Below are 18236 nucleotides of genomic sequence, written 5' to 3' on the forward strand. Positions count from 1 at the left end.
AGGTAGCTACCACTATAACCATTTTATAGACAAGGAACTTGTCCAAGGTCACAAAGTTAGTAAGTGGCAGAACCAGGGATTAACAGCACCTGATTCCAGTAGATACTTGTTTATGAGTTTAGAATTCCAGATATAGCTTCAGGGATGTGATTGCCCACAAAGAATATGTGAGATGAGAAGAGAGCCCATATCAGAACACTTAAAAATCACCGAGGTAGGAGAGGGAGCTCAATAGTAGAGTATATGCCGCCAGCACCAGCACCAAAAATAATAACCTCTGGCATGTGAGGAACTGGGAGAAGGTCTCCCTAGCTGCTTCTCCCTAGATAACTTCCCTCTTAAGAGACCTTCTAAGATGGAGAGTCAGGACTTCCACCAGGCCTGAAAGTATTCCAGCCAGGACAAAGCAATTCTTTAGGTACTCCCCTCCCCTCTGTCCTAGATTCCCTCACAGCACAGCAAAGTATAAGCCTGAGACCAACCCTGGCTGGGAACTCAGTAAATGCATCCAAAGAACCTGTGTTGCCAGAGATCTTCACATCACCTCCTAGGACCACCAAATGCAGGGCCAAGTACAAATACTCTATACTGAGGATGCAGGGTTCACACTCGGGTGGGAGTATGGGTAGTATCATAGTGGGCCTCCTAGATCACTGTCCTCCCAGGAGGGGAGACATAGGGCCTTCTGGATGACAGGGTCAGACTTCTCCCCAGTGATTGGTGGGGCGCGTCTCCTCTGGTGTAGGACATGTAGAGGCCTTGGCCTTTCTCAGATGTTGAAATGTTGCTCTTCCAGATGTGGAAGGTGCAAGAAATCCCAGCTAGAAGGTGGACCACGCCCCGACCCTACACCCTCTCCAGGCCACATCAAGACCAAGCAGCCCATTCAGCCCTCCTGCCGTCTCCCGCCCCTCCCGCCTGCACCGGGGGCGGTCCTGTCCCACCCTAGCGCACGACCAATGGCGCTGGAACTTGGTGAAGCCAGCCAATTGAACGGCGGCAGCGGTGTGGAGATGATTCCGCCCCCGGCGGGCTGCCGGCAGCCGGCCACCCAGGAGGCGGGGTCCTTCGCTGTTTTTGCTGCCGGCCGAGCTCGGCCGAGCTTAGCCGACTGCAGCCGGCCGAAACCGAGCCCAGCCGAACGCAGCCGAGCCCAGCCGAACTCCGCGCAGCTCCCGCTGCCGCCGCCCGAGCGCCGCCGAGCGAGCAAGCTAGCGGCCGCGGCCGCGGAGGAGGCGCCGCCCCAGGGGGAGGAGGTGCCGGCTCGCCGCAGACCGCCCGCGGCAGAGGCCGCCCCGGTCGCGCCGCGGCGGGAGCGGCCGGCGGAGGCTGCGCGGCCAAGGGGGAGGGCCGGGGGAGTGGACGTCGTCCCTGCCAGCCGCCCGCCGCCCCCCGCCCGCAGGCTCCCGAGCCTCAATCTGCGCTGAGCATCCCGCTGCCCCGGACTCTCCCGCGGGCTCAACTCAGGTAAGGGGGGCTCCCCCCCAGCGGGCACCGGGGCAGAGAACCGAGACTGAGAGGAAGAGATACAGCCCCTAGGAGAGACAGACACAAAGACAGACACACGGGAGACGCACAGACCACCAAGACAGATCCCACGAAGACGGGAAAGAGACACGTTCACGAGGACAGAGGGATACAGCCGGGAAGAGAGAGTGGCACACACAGGGACTGATAGAGAGATACTCAGAAACAGATTGGGAGAGAAAGGAGACACTCAGACATTCAGAGATGGGGACACACCGATGTGAAGAGAGCTACCCAGAGACAGGCAGCCACACACAATCCCAGATATAGGTATGCAGAGGAGAGACACCTATCTAGCAGGGGAACTGTAGGAAAACCACACACACCTGACATAAAGAGACAAGTCCCATGGAGAGGCACACCTAGGTACAAAACCTTGGAGACACAGAACCCACACATGCCTGCCAGGGCCTCCACAAAGTTCCCTCTGTGTGAGCTGGCGCCTCTGCAGGTCTCCTGGGCGGCTGGCTGCAGTCTTGAGAGGAGGTGTCCTGACCACACTAAAGCTGGTCACAGTCCCCTTCATTCTGGGCCTAGGACTCTTAGTCCCACCCACTGGTGGGGTACCTTTGAGGGCTGGAAGCTTGGTGGGAAGGGCCAGTCAGTGTCTACCACCTCTTAGAATGAGGTATGCCTACTCCAGCTTCCCCACTTTGGCTACACCAGCATCCAGGTGCCCAGAGCCAGGCCTGAGGATGGGGGTGTTGGCTCTGTGAGGTCTTTGAGCCTTGTGGGACCCAAGGTTTTCTGCCAGGGAGGTCAGAGATGTGGGAGGGGAGCTCTTGGCCTGAGCCTCTCCCACCTCTCCTTCCTCATCACCCTCTTATTTGCTCTATGCCCCCAGGCTCAGGACTGCAGCAGGTGGGCATCTCCACTGCCCAGGAAACACTGAGTGAGAGACAGGACAGCCTCCTTGGAAAGCGGCAGAATTGGAGTTCCTCCTCGGCATGGGCCTTGCCATTGAGGCAGCTCCGCTGTCTGTACTGATTTGAGGGTACTGCCCGTCATGGGGGCAGCCATCTCCCAGGGGGCCCTCATCGCCATCGTCTGCAACGGCCTCGTAGGCTTCTTGCTGCTGCTGCTTTGGGTCATTCTCTGCTGGGCCTGCCACTCTCGTTCTGCCGACGTTGATTCTCTTTCTGAATCCAGTCCTAATTCCAGCCCTGGCCCCTGTCCTGAGAAGGCACCACCACCCCAGAAGCCTAGCCATGAAGGCAGCTACCTGCTGCAGCCCTGAAGGCCCTTGACCTACCCTGGAGCCTGGGACCTAAGTCTACCCCACTCAGATCCTGGAATCAGGATTCCAGAGTTCAGCCAGCCTGGGGTCCAGAACTTGGAGTTCAGCTTGTTTACAGCTGGACCCAGAAGCCCAGAGTCTAGCCAGCCTGGCTCCAAGAGAGGCTCTGGTGGCCCTAGAGAGACAGGCCTGGGGTGGGGGTTCAGGAGTTGGTGCTAGGGCCAGGGCCATCTGAACTCTGCTCCATCCCAAGGGCAAGGGCTGGATTTACCCTTTTGCTAGGCTCAGCACCTTTGGGCCCTCTAGGTTCGAAAAGCAAATTGGAATCCATGGCAATAATGGGAGGGTGTCCAGGGTGTCCTCCCCTGGTCCTCCCACTGTTTGCTGGTTAATAAATGGAACTATGGCTCTACTTTGAGATTGTTCTCTTCCTGGGGGCCCTGTGGTAGCAAAATTAAAGGCATGGGATGAATTTCCAGACAGATTTATTTTTGCACAGTAAGAGGAGGGTCATGGTGGTTAAGGGTCAAATCCTGAAGAAATGTGCTAGGACCTTCAGAAGCAGAATGAGAATGGCAAATACTGAGACCCGATCAGGGGCAGAATCATATATGCTGGGTGCATAGGCACCCTGGTACCCAGCCCAAGGACTGCAAGAAATGGGTCAGGGATTGAGACTAGGCCCTTAGGTTTTCACTTCTCTCACCAGGTTCAGCAGTTTGTCCAATTTTGCGATCTCCACAGCTGGACCCTTCTGCACTTCCTGGCCCTTCTTTTCCTGGGGAAAGGGGATACGTCCATGGGGGAAGAATGGTGAGAAATGAGTTGTCTCTCTCTGGGTGACTCCTTTGTCCAACCTGCCGCAGCAATGCCCTACTCCTCCTCTGCCCAGTAAATTCTAGATTTCCACTGTCCCCAACTCCCACATGAGCCTTCCCTGACTCAGGTTCAGTGACCCATAGGCCCAGCTGAGGGCCTATAAGAAGGCATTGGTTCTGGCTCTGAATCTCAGCTAGAATTCTCTGAGTTTGAAGCTGGCAGAAATGGGAGAAAGTGTCCATCCCCATTCAGACCAAGGAGATCTTTAACTCCGGGGAAGAGGTTCTGACTGTTGGAACCACACTTTCCACAGGAAAGACAGACCTTTTAAGGATATAATAGGTATGTGTTGGGCTGGGGATGTGGCTTAAGCGGTAGCATGCTTGCCTGGCATGCGCGGGGCACTGGATTCGATCCTCAGCACTACATACAAATAAAATAAAGATGTTGTATCCACTGAAAACTAAAAAAATAAATAAAAAATAGGTATGGGTTTAGTAGGGAGAGGGAAAAGGACAAGCCCACAGGTGTCCTCATCTAATGCTCTAAGTCAATACTTTTAGGTCTGGTTGAGGGTAGGGTGTCATTTGGAGCCAGACCTACTATGTCAGATATACCCAGGGTGGGAGAAAGTTATCAGGAGACCCTGAGGGCAGGTGGCATGTCCCATGTGACTCCAGATGTCATTGACTGGAACTGTCCCTCAAAAGAGAAGATCCTGAGCTTACGACTGTTGTCGTCCCCTTCCTGCACCCCCGACAGAGCACATAATGCTTCCAATGGTAAGTTGGGCCCTGAGAAAAAGGGAGTTGGGACACTGGGGTATGTGTTGCTTGAAGACCCCAAGAACTCTTTGGCAGATCATACCATTACATTTTCTCTACTTTCCAGACAGTGGGATGTGGGCTATGTTGGGGCAGGCTGGGCAGCTGCCTTCCCTCTGTTCCTGGACCCCTACCCTCTTAGTCACCTATGCCACTATTCACTGGCACATGCCCCAGCTTTGCCTGCTAAGGCCCAACCTGGATGTGGCCTGGGCTTTAAGGTAGGAGGAGAGTATAGGGCCAGTAGGCCCCTTACTTGGCCCATCCCTGTTGCTGACACCACGCAGAGCTCAAATTTCCTCTTGGTTTGAACCTTGCAGGTGTTCCCAAATCTGTCTCCCTAACCCCTTACAGCCTGATGCCTTTGCCATTACCCACCTCACCTCTATACTCTTGAGGCAGGCGACAAAGAAATCTTTTCCTCTCTTCCCATTCTCCCTCCCAAATTAAGTTCTTGTTCTCTTCTTGGCCTCACCCCATCCCCTGGGATTTAGGGAACCTGGTTTTTTATTCCAATTCTGTCATTAACACCCTTTATGACTTTGGGCAAGTCCCTTGCTTTTCTGGGCTTCAGTTTACCATCTATACAGTAGTTGAGGTAAGATAGTCCTTGACCTCTGACAGCAATCACAGGAAGCTCCCTGTGCAGAGAAGCCTGAGCTTCTGTGGTAAAGCCCTCTTGGGAAGGGTAGAGAGTCTGCATTTCATAGTGGAGGGGCAGTAAGGATACCCACAGGACTTCCTTTTGTATAAATCTCTTGACTGCTAATAGGATCAGATAGCAATTTCACAGGAATCTCTAACTCAACCAATACCAGCACCCACTGTCCCCTGCTCAGGTCCTCAGAGATGAGTTCCCAAATACACAGATCCCAGCTCTCACAATCATGACTGATCCTTATTCTGTGGGAAATTGGAACTGTGGGAGATTCTTGCCTCCCCGGATCAGAGCATATCTACCATTCTCATGGTGTCATTGCTATGCCTCTCCCCCAGAGGGTGACCATCATTCTCCCAGAGGGCTGTCCAGCTCTGCCAGCTTAAACCTTCCCCTCTCTCATTAAATTAAGAACAGATTGTGTCTGTTCCACAAATTGTGCTGCCTTCTTCCCTCCTTCCCCCTCCCGAGGCCAACTAGCTGGGCTCAGCAAAGAGATTCAGACCACGCCCGACTCCCCCCACCCCCAAAAGCCCACCACAGCCTCTGGGCCACAGCTGCAGGCGCTTAGCAGTCTTCAGAGTATTTATAGCCAAGTCCACCCCCTCCCCCAGCTGGCTACAATTACAGGCCAGGCCACACTCAGCCCTTGCCTCCCTGGCCATGGTGGGGAATAGACCAAGCCAGTGCCAGAGGAATGGTACAGTGGACCCTGTCTGGGTAGAGGCAGAGGGAAGAAGTCCAGTGGCTGAGAGTCTGCTTCTGCCTCAAACTGCAGTAAAGGCCTCAGGTTGCAACCAACAGGTACATTAATCAGGGCAACTTGATTCAACCCTAACTCTAGCCCAGAACCTGGAAGAAAGCAAAGAGCCATCTCCACTCTGTATATGAATGGGCAGAACTGGGCTCTGGGTTCTTGGGCTCTGAATTTTTAAGTTGGGTCCTAGGGCTCTGGACTTTAAGACCTGGGGCAAAAGTCTGGGTTCTTAAGTCTAAATTTGGACTCAGTTTAACTGACTTTTAGGTCATGGCTCTGGGCCCCATGGCCTATATTTGTGGCTCTTGGGTTCTGGGCAGTGGCTCCTGACCATTAGAGACCCCAGAAAAAGAAACCAGAGCTAAAAAGGAGGACTGCATAGCTGCTGACCTAGTTACCCTCCTCATGGCTCATTTCCTCCTTCCCTGTTTAGACCCACAGCTTCCAGCTGAGGGACACTGGAGCTGAAGCTCTGTGTAAGCCCAGCTATGAAGCACTGGCTAAACCTCCAGTTCCCTGCCTTGGTGACCTGTCACATCCACAGCATCCCAGTAAAGGATGCCCAGTGATGCCCTTACTCAAGCCCTAGGCTCAAGCCAACGTGCTCACTGGGTATCTCCACCTGGCCCAACAGGGAGCTCAGATGCAGTAGGTCAAAACCAACCTGTTTCCTCATAACCAATTCTCCTCCTTTGTGCCTCATTCATGCAATGGGACCATCCTTACCCTGGGGTCCTTCAAGCCAGAAACCTGGGGTCACTGGTGGCTATTCCCCTTTGGCTCCTCCCCACTATCCTCATCTCTTGTAGCAGCCCAAACTCCCGGAACCCCTACCTTTGGCATCTTGCGCAAGTTGGGTGAAAGCTTAAGACAGGTAACATGCCCACGGTCATCGCCAATGATGATGATGGGATAGATGGGGTTGAACTGCACGTGGGTGATCTTGTTCTTCTTTTTGGCCACCACCGGCTGGTTACAGATGGCCTCATACTTGTTGACAGCCAAGTCAAACACATGGGCCTGTGGAGGGGCTGGTGTCAGCACACTCAGGAGTGATAAGGCTCTTGTCCCTCACCTCACAGGAACTAGCCCTGAAATTTCTGGGGAGACTACAGAAGGCTAATGGTTAGCATACTAGAGCTGGAGGCAGTGGGAGAGGGAATTTTATTCTTTATTTATGTTTTGTGTGTGTGTGTGTGTGGTTGAGGGAGTGAGAACTTTTTAAAAATTAGAAGAAATTTTAAGTCTATACAGAATCAACAATAATAGCAGCTACTGGTCTAGGGCTATGGCTCAGTGGCAGAGCGCTTGCCTAGCGTGAGGCACTGGGTTCAATCCTTAGCACCACATAAAAGCAAACAAATAAAATAAAGGCATGACATCCATCTATAACTACAAAAAAATAAAAAGTAAAAAATAAGAATAGCAGCTACCATTTATCAGACTTGGCACACATGTCGCAAGGCTGCAACATCTAATTGTGCTTCTCACAACCACACTATAAGGTGGTTCTGTTATCCATATTTTATAAATGAGGTGTTAGAAGCTCTTAGAGGCTAACTTACTAGTGAGTGGCAGAGCCAAGGTTTATATACCAGTTACAGATGTCAAATGCTCAGATGGTGCTTAACATACAGGTGTCCAATAAATGTTTGATGTTATCTTTACCACAACCTAAGACCAACCCACTATCAACTCCTGCCTAAACAACTGTGGCAGTCTCCTAACTGGCCCCCTCCTTTAAAACTCTTGCCCTTCTACAATCCATCCTCCATGCAGCAGCCAGACTTCCCTTTAAAAAATTTAAAATCTTTCCAGAGTCTCCTTGGCCCTATAAATAAAATCCAGATCCTGTTCTCTAGACCCCACCTCACTCTCAGGGGCTCTCCCTGCTTTGCTCACTACACACCAGCCTCACTTGCCTCCCTGTCCTTGAAACCCCCTCAGCTCATTCCTACCTTAGGGTTTGTGCCAGCATTTGCTTAGAGTGATAGTTTCCCCACCCCATCTTGTCATTCAATCCATCTTGTCATACAGTTGGCTCCTGGTCATTCAACTCTCTGCCTGAATATCACCTCTTCCAAGAAGCCTTTCCTGATCATTCAAGAAACCATTCAATCCTTTTCTTCTCTCTTTTTATTATAACAGCTTTATTGATATATAATTCACATACTATAAAATTCATTCATTTAAAATATGCAATTCTTGGTTTTTAGTATATTCACAGTTATATAACCATCATCACAACTGATTTTTGGAATGTTTTCATCACCCCCCAAAAAACTTTTGTACCTAGGAGCAGTCACTTCCAATTTTCCCTAACTCCCCAATCCTGGGTAACCACAAATCTACTTTCCATTTCTATAGATTTACCTATTTTGAATATACTAGGCAAATCTATTATGGGCATATCATATAAATGAAAACAAAATATTTGTCCTTTTGTGTCTGGCTTATTTTACTTAGAGTTTTCAAGGTTCTTCCATGATGTATGTCTGAGTATGTCATTCCTTAGTGTTACGGAAGAATAATTCTTTCACACATACTGTAGATTTTGGCTTATTTCATTCTTTGGTTATTACAAATAATGTTATTATAAACATTTGTTAGCACATTACCCTCTAGCCCCCTGATTTTAATTCTCTGCCCTTAACATTATAGAAATTTTTGGTGATGTTGCTTTTTGTCTCTTTCCTTTCACTAGAATGTAAGCTCCATAAGGGCAAGTGCCTGAATCACTAGGTCTAGCCTACAGCTGGGCACCAGAGTTGGCCCTTAGTAAACATCTGCTCAGGATATAGATGATGAACTAACTTTAGGGTGATGCCTTAATCACTGTATTCTTTCCGTGGGGGCAGCATTTCTTTTAGTTTATATTAAAATTTGTAAGGAAAAGAGGTTGTGCTCACAAAATGTTTCTGAGCTTTTGCTAATTCTCAATATTGAATAGACCTCTCCCATTTTGCCCCACTGAAGCCTCTTCTTAGCATCAGCTTGCACATTTCCAGAGAGAGGGGACTCTCTACTTATAGACACTATTTCAGTCACAGATCAGTTCTGGCTCATAAATTTTTCTTTAGCTAGAGTTGGCCCCTGCAACCCTCTAGCTCCCTCCCCAGGGAACTCAAGAGAAGAGAATTGGTTGATGGCATCATCTCATCTCCTCTGATAAACAGCCCCATTCCCTCCTTGAGGTCTCCTATGATGAATGAGTCTTTTTTTTGGCTGGACCTTGGATGCCTTGGCCCTTGAGAATGCACAGTCCTTATGTCCCACTTTTCCCTACTGACCTGGGCATGGAGTGGGCTCTCCAGGAGGGAGACCCTGATATACTTCACCTGTCTTCAGTAGGGGCTCAGCAGAGTCAGGAAGGGGCCACTCACCTTTCCATCTGTAGTGACTGCTGCAAACACAGTGGAAGAGTATGGTGACCAGGCCACATCACCCACAGCTGAGTTCAGGTCATAGATGAACATGGGGGTCCTGCAGTAGTGGAGGAGTGAACTCCATGACACAGGGCTTATAATGCCAGAGCCCAGGGGAGGGGCCCAAGACAGGGCAGGTCCAGGGGCAGGCCCCTCACTTGATGGTGTGGTCCCAGATCTTCACTGTCCAGTCAGAGCTGCAGGACATGAAGACCTTGGCGTGGTATGGGTTCCAGGTCACAGCATCCACTGCCATATTGTGGGCATCATAGGTGTCAAGGAATTGGCTGGAATAGGATTTAGAGCACTGGTGGGGAGTAAGGAGAGATCAGGAGTCAACACTGAGATAAAAGCCGGCAGCCACAGCCTCCTAAGGGGCCATGGAGGACCAGAACTAAGCCTCCTCTTTACTCCACATTGTTGGGGCCAAGCTGCTGGCTATTCTTCCCGCCCTCCACACACCCAGAGAGAAAGGAGCACTTAGGGGTTGGGGGTTCAGGAGGACAGGGGAGCCTTCCTGGGGGTGAAGGAAAGTGCTGTAGTCTGCTTAGCGGCTGACCCCTGGGGACTCTAGGCCATTTAGAAAAGGTCTTCTGTCCCTGTGTCAGGACAAAGCAGGTCTCAGGTTTTGGATTTCTCCAGACCAGGACCTGTGCACAGGACAGATGGAGCCCTGGGTCCACTGCAGCAGACATTACCCTAGTAACAGTGAGAAAATCCCACCGTGTACAGATTAGAGCAGGTGCAGAGCCGGGAGTAGACTCAGGATCCCCAGATTTTCCATTCAGTTTCTTGCCTTAGCCTGCGATCCTCTCTCTTCCCCCTCCCTCCAGGAGATAGAGTGACTAACTGGTCTCCCCTTCCCTTCTGCCTCTCTGGGGCTGCCAACGGCAGGGGTGGAGAGGGGGTGGGGACCTCTTTTGCATTCAGACCAGCTCTGGCTGGGCCTCAGGGGCTCCCGGGAGGCTGCCTGTAATTAACATTCTGAGTCTCTGAGCCTAAGAAAAGCTTGCAGCGGAGCTATTTCTGGACGATGGAGGTTCAGAGGGATGTTCACCTACTAACACTGAGACACTGCAGACACCAACTGTGAGGTTGTGTCCTGCCGGCAGGGATGCACCCGATATTCTGAGATCAATCTGCTTGTTGCCTGGCCTTCAAAGTCCAGTTCAAATTCAGATCTCCTCCAGGAAGTTTGCCCAGAATGTTTCAACTTCCTCAGCCCCCAATCCCACCCCTGCTCCACTCCCAGGAAGAAAGGAAAAGCCCAAAGGGAAAGAAGCTAGGCTGGACTAAAGTCACCCTCTAGATTCTCCATCCCCTTTCTTGCATTTAGTCCTTCTTCCCATCCAAGCTGATCAAGAAATACATTGTCTTCCCCCAAGAAGCCTTCCAGAACTGATGAGCATCACTAAAATCTGTCAGACAGGATTTGCTGAGTGCTTTAAATTCCCCAGGTGCTCAGGTCCAAGTGGCCCTGAGAGGTGCTGCCATGGGCAGTTATGCCTCACCTTGTAGATTTTCCCTTCCTCTGTGCCCACTAGGAACATGTAGTCGATCTCTTTGTGGAAGTCAAAGGCGGTACCACAGCCTTAAGAGAAGAGGGAACAGCCTTAGTTCAGTCCTGAGAAGGAGCTCCCCAGCACCGCCCCTGCTCAGCAAAAGGGCTCTGTGAGGGACAGATTGAACCTGGGCCCCTGTGAGGGCTGGGACTAGGCCAGGCAAACAGAAACCGGTTCTCTGGCCTGTTTGTCCCAGGCAGTTAGAACTCTGCAAAGGGGCCAGGAATTCTGTAGACAGGAATGGGGGCCTGGGTAAACAAGGCAAGGATTGAGTTAAACAGGGTCAGGGTCAGGGTAAACAGGGACCAGGTCTGCAAACAGGGACATGGTCTGTGCAAACAGGGATATAGTCTGCATAAACAGGGTGGGAATTGAGTAAACAGGGACAGGATCTGGGTAAACAGGGCCCTGATCTGCATAAACAGGGATGGATCTGCATAACAGCACCTGATCTGCATAAACAAGAACAGGGTCTTAAAACTCAGAAGAGACCTGTGTAAATATGAAGGGTCTGCAAATGGCCAAGGGCTAAGCTGACAGCTTCAGGCTTTCCTGTTACCTCCTGTCTGCGCTCAGCACAAACTGGGGAGAGTGTGTTGAGAAGGAGAGGGCCACCCTCACTGACTCTCAGGGGGCCTGAATGGCTAGCCAGGCCTGAAGGGGGTTCCTACCCACTGTGTGTAGCTGCAGCCCCTCAGGAACTTCCGTGGTGCTGCCCTCCACCTTCAGCTTGATGACATCTGTGTGAACCAGCTCACTCTGTATTCACAGAGGGGTTGAGGGAGAGCATACATGTTGGGGTGGATCAGCAGGACCAGGGGGGGATATCCTTTGCCATTTGGCTCCCCCAAGTCTCCATCCACCCCTGCAAGACCCTCTCTGAGAAAGAGACAACCTTCACAAGTGTCCAAGACACGATCCTGCCATCAGATGACACAGAAAAGAAGTTAAGGTTGTGGTCCATGTCGTCCTTCTGCCACCTGACCTGAAACATTCAAAACCATGAGCTCGGGGACCCTGCTAGGGTGTAGAGATAGGACTGTGAGCAGGGCTCCTCCAAGCACCCATCTGAGGCTCAGAAGCAAGTTCTGGGAGCCCATTTCCCAGAATCCCATGATTGGTCCTGTGTACCTCCTCCCATCCATCTCTGTCTCTCTGGTATCCCTCTGTCCCTGACCAACCTGGGGCAACAGTGCCAGTCAGGCATTGTTCTAACCTAATATCAGCAGTGGAGGTACATATTCCTCCCTGGGTTGAATTTTAGGACCCTCATTGTGGGAAGAAGCCTATATAGTTTTGGGTTCAACCTCCTTATAGAGACATGACCTGGAAAGGACAGGGCCCAAAAACCAGTTTTCTCACTTATAAAGTGGAAGTCATAATAACACAGGCTTGTTGTGAGGAATGAGATATGATATGTGAAACACTTAAGTCAGAACATTGTGCATATTAAGCATTCAACAAATGTTGGCTAATGTCTTCATTATTACCATCATCCTAGCAATGTGGGTGCCAAGTTTCTGCAGGGGTCTTTCTCCTGCTTGCTTGGGGATAGGGTGGAGAAGAAGAGGAGTACACCCCCTCCTCTGCCCTCCTCTTAGGCTTGGCCTTTCTCTAGGAAGTGACTCCTCTGTTCCCACTTTCACGTCATCACTAGCTCCTGCTCCCAGAATCTTGCTCCCAAATCCCAGAATTGAGCCGCATTTCTCCATCTGTAAATCAGGGTTAATTATCCTGCCCCACCCGTCTTCTCAGGGCTGGAAGCAAACATATGGGAAAGTGTTTTGGAGACAGAGCTGTTGTCTTATGAAGATGACACGCTTGAAGCTCAAGTTTCTGTTGCCAGATGTGGAGGCCTAGCCAAGCCAAGTCCCAGGGAGTTGGGGTGGGGCTGGGCGCCCAGAGCTTTCTATCCTCTGGCTCCCTCCAGACCGCCCATGCCGGGACCACTGTCCAGTCCCCTCCCCCTGTCACAATCAGAGGCTCAGTGAGGGAGGCCAAGAACCTAGTGCTGTTGCCTGTAACCGCAGCTGTCACCATGGCTGTTGGGGGGTGGGGAGAAGAGGTTGTCTCTCCCCAACCACCCCCCAGGCCTGGCGGATCTGAGCTGTGGGAGGGCAGACTGAGTCCTTCCTGGGCTTGTCTGGGCAGAGGGCTCTTTTGAGCTTTCACTGGGGGGCAGAACACAGCAGAGCAAGTAAAGGCTCAAGCTCAAATTAGAGCTTACCCTGTATGGAAAATACTTCCCCTCTGTGTAAAGGTGGTCCCTTTAAAGGGGGGAGGGGACAAGGGGTGTCAAAGGCCAGGTTGTAAGAGGCACTAGGGAGCTGCAAAGGGAAGTGTTTAATGAGCAGACACCAGCACTCTTGGAAATTGTATTTCACACCCCACTTAGCAGCCTGATGCCCAATGGGGGGTGGTGTGTGCATTTGCAAGCAACTGTGTGTGTGTGTGTGTGTGTGTGTTTAAGTCACACACGTGCTCCTGGAGTGGAGGTGACAGGATAGGAATAAAGCAGGAGAGGCACAGTGGTAAGTGGGGTTAAGAGAATGAATGAACACCCAGGGACCAGGTGGTAGGGAAGAGCTGGAGCCTAATTAACTCCCCTTCTTTCACCTTATCTGATTAAGGCAGACCCCTGCTTGCCCCCAGTCTTTGCTCATACAGCTTTCCTGCTCCCTTTCCCATATTGCACAACACATGCACATACCCCACATTCTGGTACTGGTTGAGGCTTCACAGTAGGGCCTCGGCAAGGCCCGGACTACTTAGGCTGGGTCTCTGTAGAAGTGGCCTTTGTCATGGGACAGGAGCTCAGTCTTAAAGACACTTCTCTCCATGACTCCCCACTGCCAACAGAACAAACTCCTACTCCAGCCTGGCACTTGCAGTCCAAAAAACCTCTCTGGGTTCCTCCAAATACTTTGGATACAGTCCCCATAAGAAGGACTTAGTAGCATGCACAAGGTGCTGGGTTCAATCTCTTGCACTGCAAAAAAGTAAAAAAGAAGGACCTGGATTCTGATATCTTTGATATCTCATTCACCAGCCTGCTGGTTCTCCTTCAAAATCTTTTCTTTTTGAGCTGGGGTCTTGCTATATTGCTTCCTGGACTCAAGCCATCCTCCCACTTCAGCCTCCCATGTAGCTGAGAACACACATAATTTCACCTGGCTGGCTCCAGACTCTTACCTCCAACTGCCTGGAGGAGACCTCCCTTTGGGTATCTGTCAGTCTTGTATTAACTTCTGGCCAAATCTGTTCCTCTCTGCCTTTTCCTACTTCTGTAGATGCCCTACTGGGCACCCCAAACATGGGCAGCATCAATTCTTCCTTTTCCTCATATCTAATCAATTCCTTCCTCCTACTGATTTTATTGCCCTAACAGCTCTCCATCCTATCTCCTCATCTGCACTGCTCCTTACCTTTGCTCAGACTTTGAAAGTTCTCATGCACAGATGATCTTTCAAAGAAACAATCATGACTTACTCCTCAACCCAAACTCTCTGATGATTGGACAGAAATCTTCAAACAAGACTTAGGGGAAATCTTAGGAGCCATGGGAAACTAGTGCAGGGGACAGAGTGCGTAATAACAGTGGACCCTGAAGTAAGCAGAGCCCTGATCTTACCAGAGAAATTCCAATCCCATCTTTTTAATATATTGTGCTTTGTATTAACATTCCATTTGAAATCACTGACCTACAATGTCCAAGTTTCTTGTCTTGATAACTAAGTACCTGAGGATTGGATGCCTACCCTTTCCTCAGGTCTGCTCCCCTCCCCCAGGGTAACACAGGCCACTCTGTTTGAAATCCCATGTCATTGTGGAAGTGACCCTCCTTGTGCCATTCTTCATTTAACTAACACTTTTCCATCACTCATGATTCAGCTTAGGAGTTGATTCCTCTAGAAAGACTTAGCTGACCCTTCTGCCCCTAGTCCCTACCCAGGACAATGTGGATTTCCCTCAGTGCATACCTCTACTTCAGCACTTAGCATTCTCTCCTGCCCTGGTCAGCCTATGGTTGTGGTTCTCTTCCAACTATGAAGTACAGAACCTAGGCCCTTGAGCATCCTTAGCAACCAGAGAAGCAAATAGGGAGGAGTTACTGAAAGGATGAATGAGTGACTGAATGAGAAATGGACAGAGAAATGAGAGGAAAAAGAAAGGAACAGGAAATGATAGATAGGTTCCTCCCAGGTCACATGCAGTGATTCCAGCCAAAAACCCTGTTTTCCTGGCAGGATGGTAAAAGAGAAAGCCACCCCTGTCCAAGTGAGTTTTAGTCTTTCCGGGACCTGTCCAATGAAAAAGATAACATCTTCTCTGTGCCCTATTTTTTTTCCCCTCAACTTGCTCTTGATTTAGAGAATACGGCAGAGTAGAGGTAGGGTGGTTGGGCTGGGCCTCTCCCTCTCTCCTGGGCTTGAGGAGGGTGGTTGGGTCAGCCAGAGATGCTCCTTGCTTGGCCCTCGGATATCTGGGCTGATAAAGCAGGAAGCAGGATTGGCACTGGCTCCATCAAGGCAAGTCTTTTCTTCTCTGTCTGGATTTAAAGTCTTTCATGGACAAAATATTTTTATTTTACTTTATTTGGTGCTGAAGATTGAACCCAGTGCCTCATGCATGCTAGGCGAGCGCCCTACCTCTGAGCCACAACCCCAGCCCAAGAAGGTGGACTTTTTGGTGGAGAGACCTCTGGTCCCTACTTGTGGGGAGCAGGGGAAGATGTGTAGCTATTTCCTTTCCACCATCTTCCCCAGGCTCTGGGTAAAGGATCAAACTGAGAGGGCACTATGTTGCTGTCCTGAGCAGTCTTCTCTCTGCTCAGGCCTGTCTAGGTGCTCAGACCTAGTGCCTGGGACAGGGGAGCTCAAAGCCAGAAGAGGTAGAGATACACAGCCTGCCTGAAGACTGTCAGGGCAGGAGAGCAGAAAAAGATGAGAAGACAGAGTCTGAGTGCTCCTGGATAAGCCCAGAGGCTTTGGGAAATTTAAAGCAGAAATCCATCTTTAGATTCTTCCAGACTTGCTCTGCCCAGTGGGGAACATACACAGCTATAGAAGCAGGGGACCTTTGGGAGATAGTGAGGAGGGGCCTGAAAAGCCCTAAAAAATACTCTAAGAGGAAATCTGTGAAATCTACACCCCATAGAATAATAAGATAGAATACAAAAAGTCAAGGTAAAATCTAGACCTAATGTCCTGGTGATGGTCTGGGGCTCATCTCACATTAGAGCAGAGGCCCTGCCCACCCCTTGTAGCCCATCTGAAGAAGAGCAATGCTACAAATTGGTTCAAGGACAAACCTCAGTCTGCCAGGGCCTTCAGCTCCACCCAGAGGGCAGGCAACCAGCAGTACCCAGCCCTGTCTGGGAGCTTCCCAAAATACAGCCCAGATGGCAGAGGAGAGACCCTGTTGGGAGTCAAGCAAGCCTATAGACAAAGATCTGGAGTCCCTAACATATCCAGCTGGAGCCTGTCAGGCCCTGGAGGCCTCCCTCTATGGCCTCAGAGTTACTGATTGCCAAACCTAGGAGATCCTTGGCTGAGACATGGGGTCCCCTGATGGGAGCACAAGGGCAGTGGACCCCATTTCTTACTGGAGGCTCTCTTACCTCCTGATTTGTACCTACTGCACTTCTCTGCCTCTTCTCACACCCAGTTTCTTGGGCTCTAATCTGGTACCTGCCACCCCCAGCTCCTTGCCTATGGCTTCTCCTCCCCAAGTTCCTCCCCTCCCAGTGGTTCCCAGGGTCACATACTTCTCCCATTCTGGTGGGAGACTGACCTGCCATACGGGATCCGTGTGCTTGCCAGACTTGGCTGTGCTGCGGAAGGAGGGCTGGGCCTGGGGCTTCTTGAGGTTGTAAATGGCCACATTTCCGTCATAGTGGCCCACCACCACTAGATAGGGATGGTCCATATGCATGTCGAGACACATGATGCCACTGTCACTGCTGAAGGTGTATTCCGGGAAGCTGGGATTCTTCATGCTGTAGAGCAGCAGCATGCCCCTGCTCTGCTTCATAAAGTCATCTACCCAGGGAAGAAGGGTGGTCACACTTGGAGGATCCATCTGTTCTGCTGAGAGAGCCCCCTTGCCCCTATCCCACCTTCTGGGCAAGTCCTGCCCTGCTCTGCCTATCAGAGAGCCTGGGATCCCTCCCTGGGTTTTACCTTCTCTGTGAAATGGAATTATGAGATTTTGCCTACATCATTCCAGGGCTCATGGGAAGATCCCAGCCAGCCAGTCATGCTGCCACAGGCTTATTCAGACTTCCTATCTGCCCCATGTCAAAAGAGTGCTCTTTCTTCATTTTTTCTGCACACTTGGTGCCCATCCTGATATGCAGTCATTGAACATGGTCATAGTCTTCAAATCCAACTTCCCTGCTACCAGCTCAGACCTCTCAGCCCCTTTCCCAAACTCAAAGTAACCACAGCCAGGGAGGTAGAGGCTAGTGCAGCCCCCATTTTGTAAGTCCTATACCAAGGGAGACTTTTGGCCAATATGGGAGTCTTTCCACTTTTCCTGCTTTAGGACCTCCTCCTTTGTTCCTGACAAATGTAGGACCTGGGACCTTGTGACAAAGTATCCAGTCTTTTTTTTTTTTTTTTTTTTTCAAAGTATCCAGTCTTGAAGCATATGAGTGGGAGTGTCAGGGAGGTAACCTCAACTTGACTAGTTTTGTTAAGTTGTTCTGTTTTATTTTAAAGGCTGACCCTTAATCAAGAAAATGTCTGGTCAGGGCATGGTTGTGCACATCTGTTATCCCAGTGACTCAGGAGGGTGAGATAGGATTAGAAATTCAGATAAGCCTCAACAACTTAGGGAGTCCCTGTCTCAAAAACTTAAAAATGGTGCTAGGGATATAGCTTGGTGATAGAGCACTCCTGGGTTCAAACCTATATACCATGAGGAAAAGGGTGTGGGGGGAGTTGGGTTTAGTTGGACCCAGATCCAGGGCTCAAGGTATGAACTCAGTTACTACCTTGTCCCAGGTATCCCCACTTTAGTCATTCTACAAAGACCAAACTGAGCTCGGATTGAGAGCAGGGAGAGGGCAGGAGCCAGGCTGTCTTTAGAAGAGTACATTGGGCCAGGTGTAGTAGCACATGCCTGTAATCCCAGTGGCTTGGGAGGCTGAGGCAGGATGCTTGCGAGTTCAAAGTCAGCCTCAGCAACTTAGCAAGGCCCTAAGAAACTCAGCAAGACCTGTCTCTATATAAGATACAAAAAAGAGCTGAGGATATGGCTCAGTCGTTAGGTGCCCCTGGGTTCAATCCCCAGTAGAAAAAAAAAAAAAAAAAACAGAAAAGTACACTGGAAGCTGAGGCAAGCTGGCATGCCCACCAGAGCAGCTGTCTATGGGGAAGACCACCTTCCCTTGTTGGGTTAATCCTCACCAGCTCTCAAATTTG

At 50.5% G+C, this 18236-nt stretch overlaps 2 protein-coding genes across 2 annotated transcripts in view; one reads left to right on the forward strand and one right to left on the reverse strand.

Moving 5' to 3' along the window:
• Nucleotides 1–1301: 1301 nt before the first annotated feature.
• On the forward strand, nt 1302–3083 carry Enho (energy homeostasis associated). The gene is made up of 2 exons (XM_076843342.1): nt 1302–1467; nt 2372–3083. Exon 2 carries the CDS (start codon nt 2534–2536, stop codon nt 2762–2764), a length of 231 nt encoding a protein of 76 aa, XP_076699457.1. The 5' UTR covers nt 1302–1467; nt 2372–2533; the 3' UTR covers nt 2765–3083.
• Nucleotides 3084–3449: 366 nt separating this feature from the next.
• The window catches only part of Dnai1 (dynein axonemal intermediate chain 1), a 61291-nt gene continuing 46504 nt past the window's right edge, over nt 3450–18236 (reverse strand). The window contains exons 13-20 of the mRNA XM_076841329.1: nt 16603–16850; nt 11705–11794; nt 11481–11568; nt 10759–10838; nt 9406–9554; nt 9206–9305; nt 6657–6842; nt 3450–3542 (exon numbers count right to left, since the gene is read on the reverse strand). Of these exons, the coding sequence (XP_076697444.1) occupies nt 3450–3542; nt 6657–6842; nt 9206–9305; nt 9406–9554; nt 10759–10838; nt 11481–11568; nt 11705–11794; nt 16603–16850 (1034 nt within the window). The remainder of the gene's footprint in view (nt 3543–6656; nt 6843–9205; nt 9306–9405; nt 9555–10758; nt 10839–11480; nt 11569–11704; nt 11795–16602; nt 16851–18236) is intronic.

The sequence above is a fragment of the Callospermophilus lateralis genome, chromosome 2, assembly GCF_048772815.1.
Source record: "Callospermophilus lateralis isolate mCalLat2 chromosome 2, mCalLat2.hap1, whole genome shotgun sequence".
Taxonomy (NCBI): Eukaryota; Metazoa; Chordata; class Mammalia; order Rodentia; family Sciuridae; genus Callospermophilus; species Callospermophilus lateralis.

What these genes read in the sequence shown, in the direction of transcription:
- Enho (XM_076843342.1), top strand. Translation starts at nt 2,534, where the DNA reads ATGGGGGCAGCCATCTCCCAGGGGGCCCTCATCGCCATCGTCTGCAAC.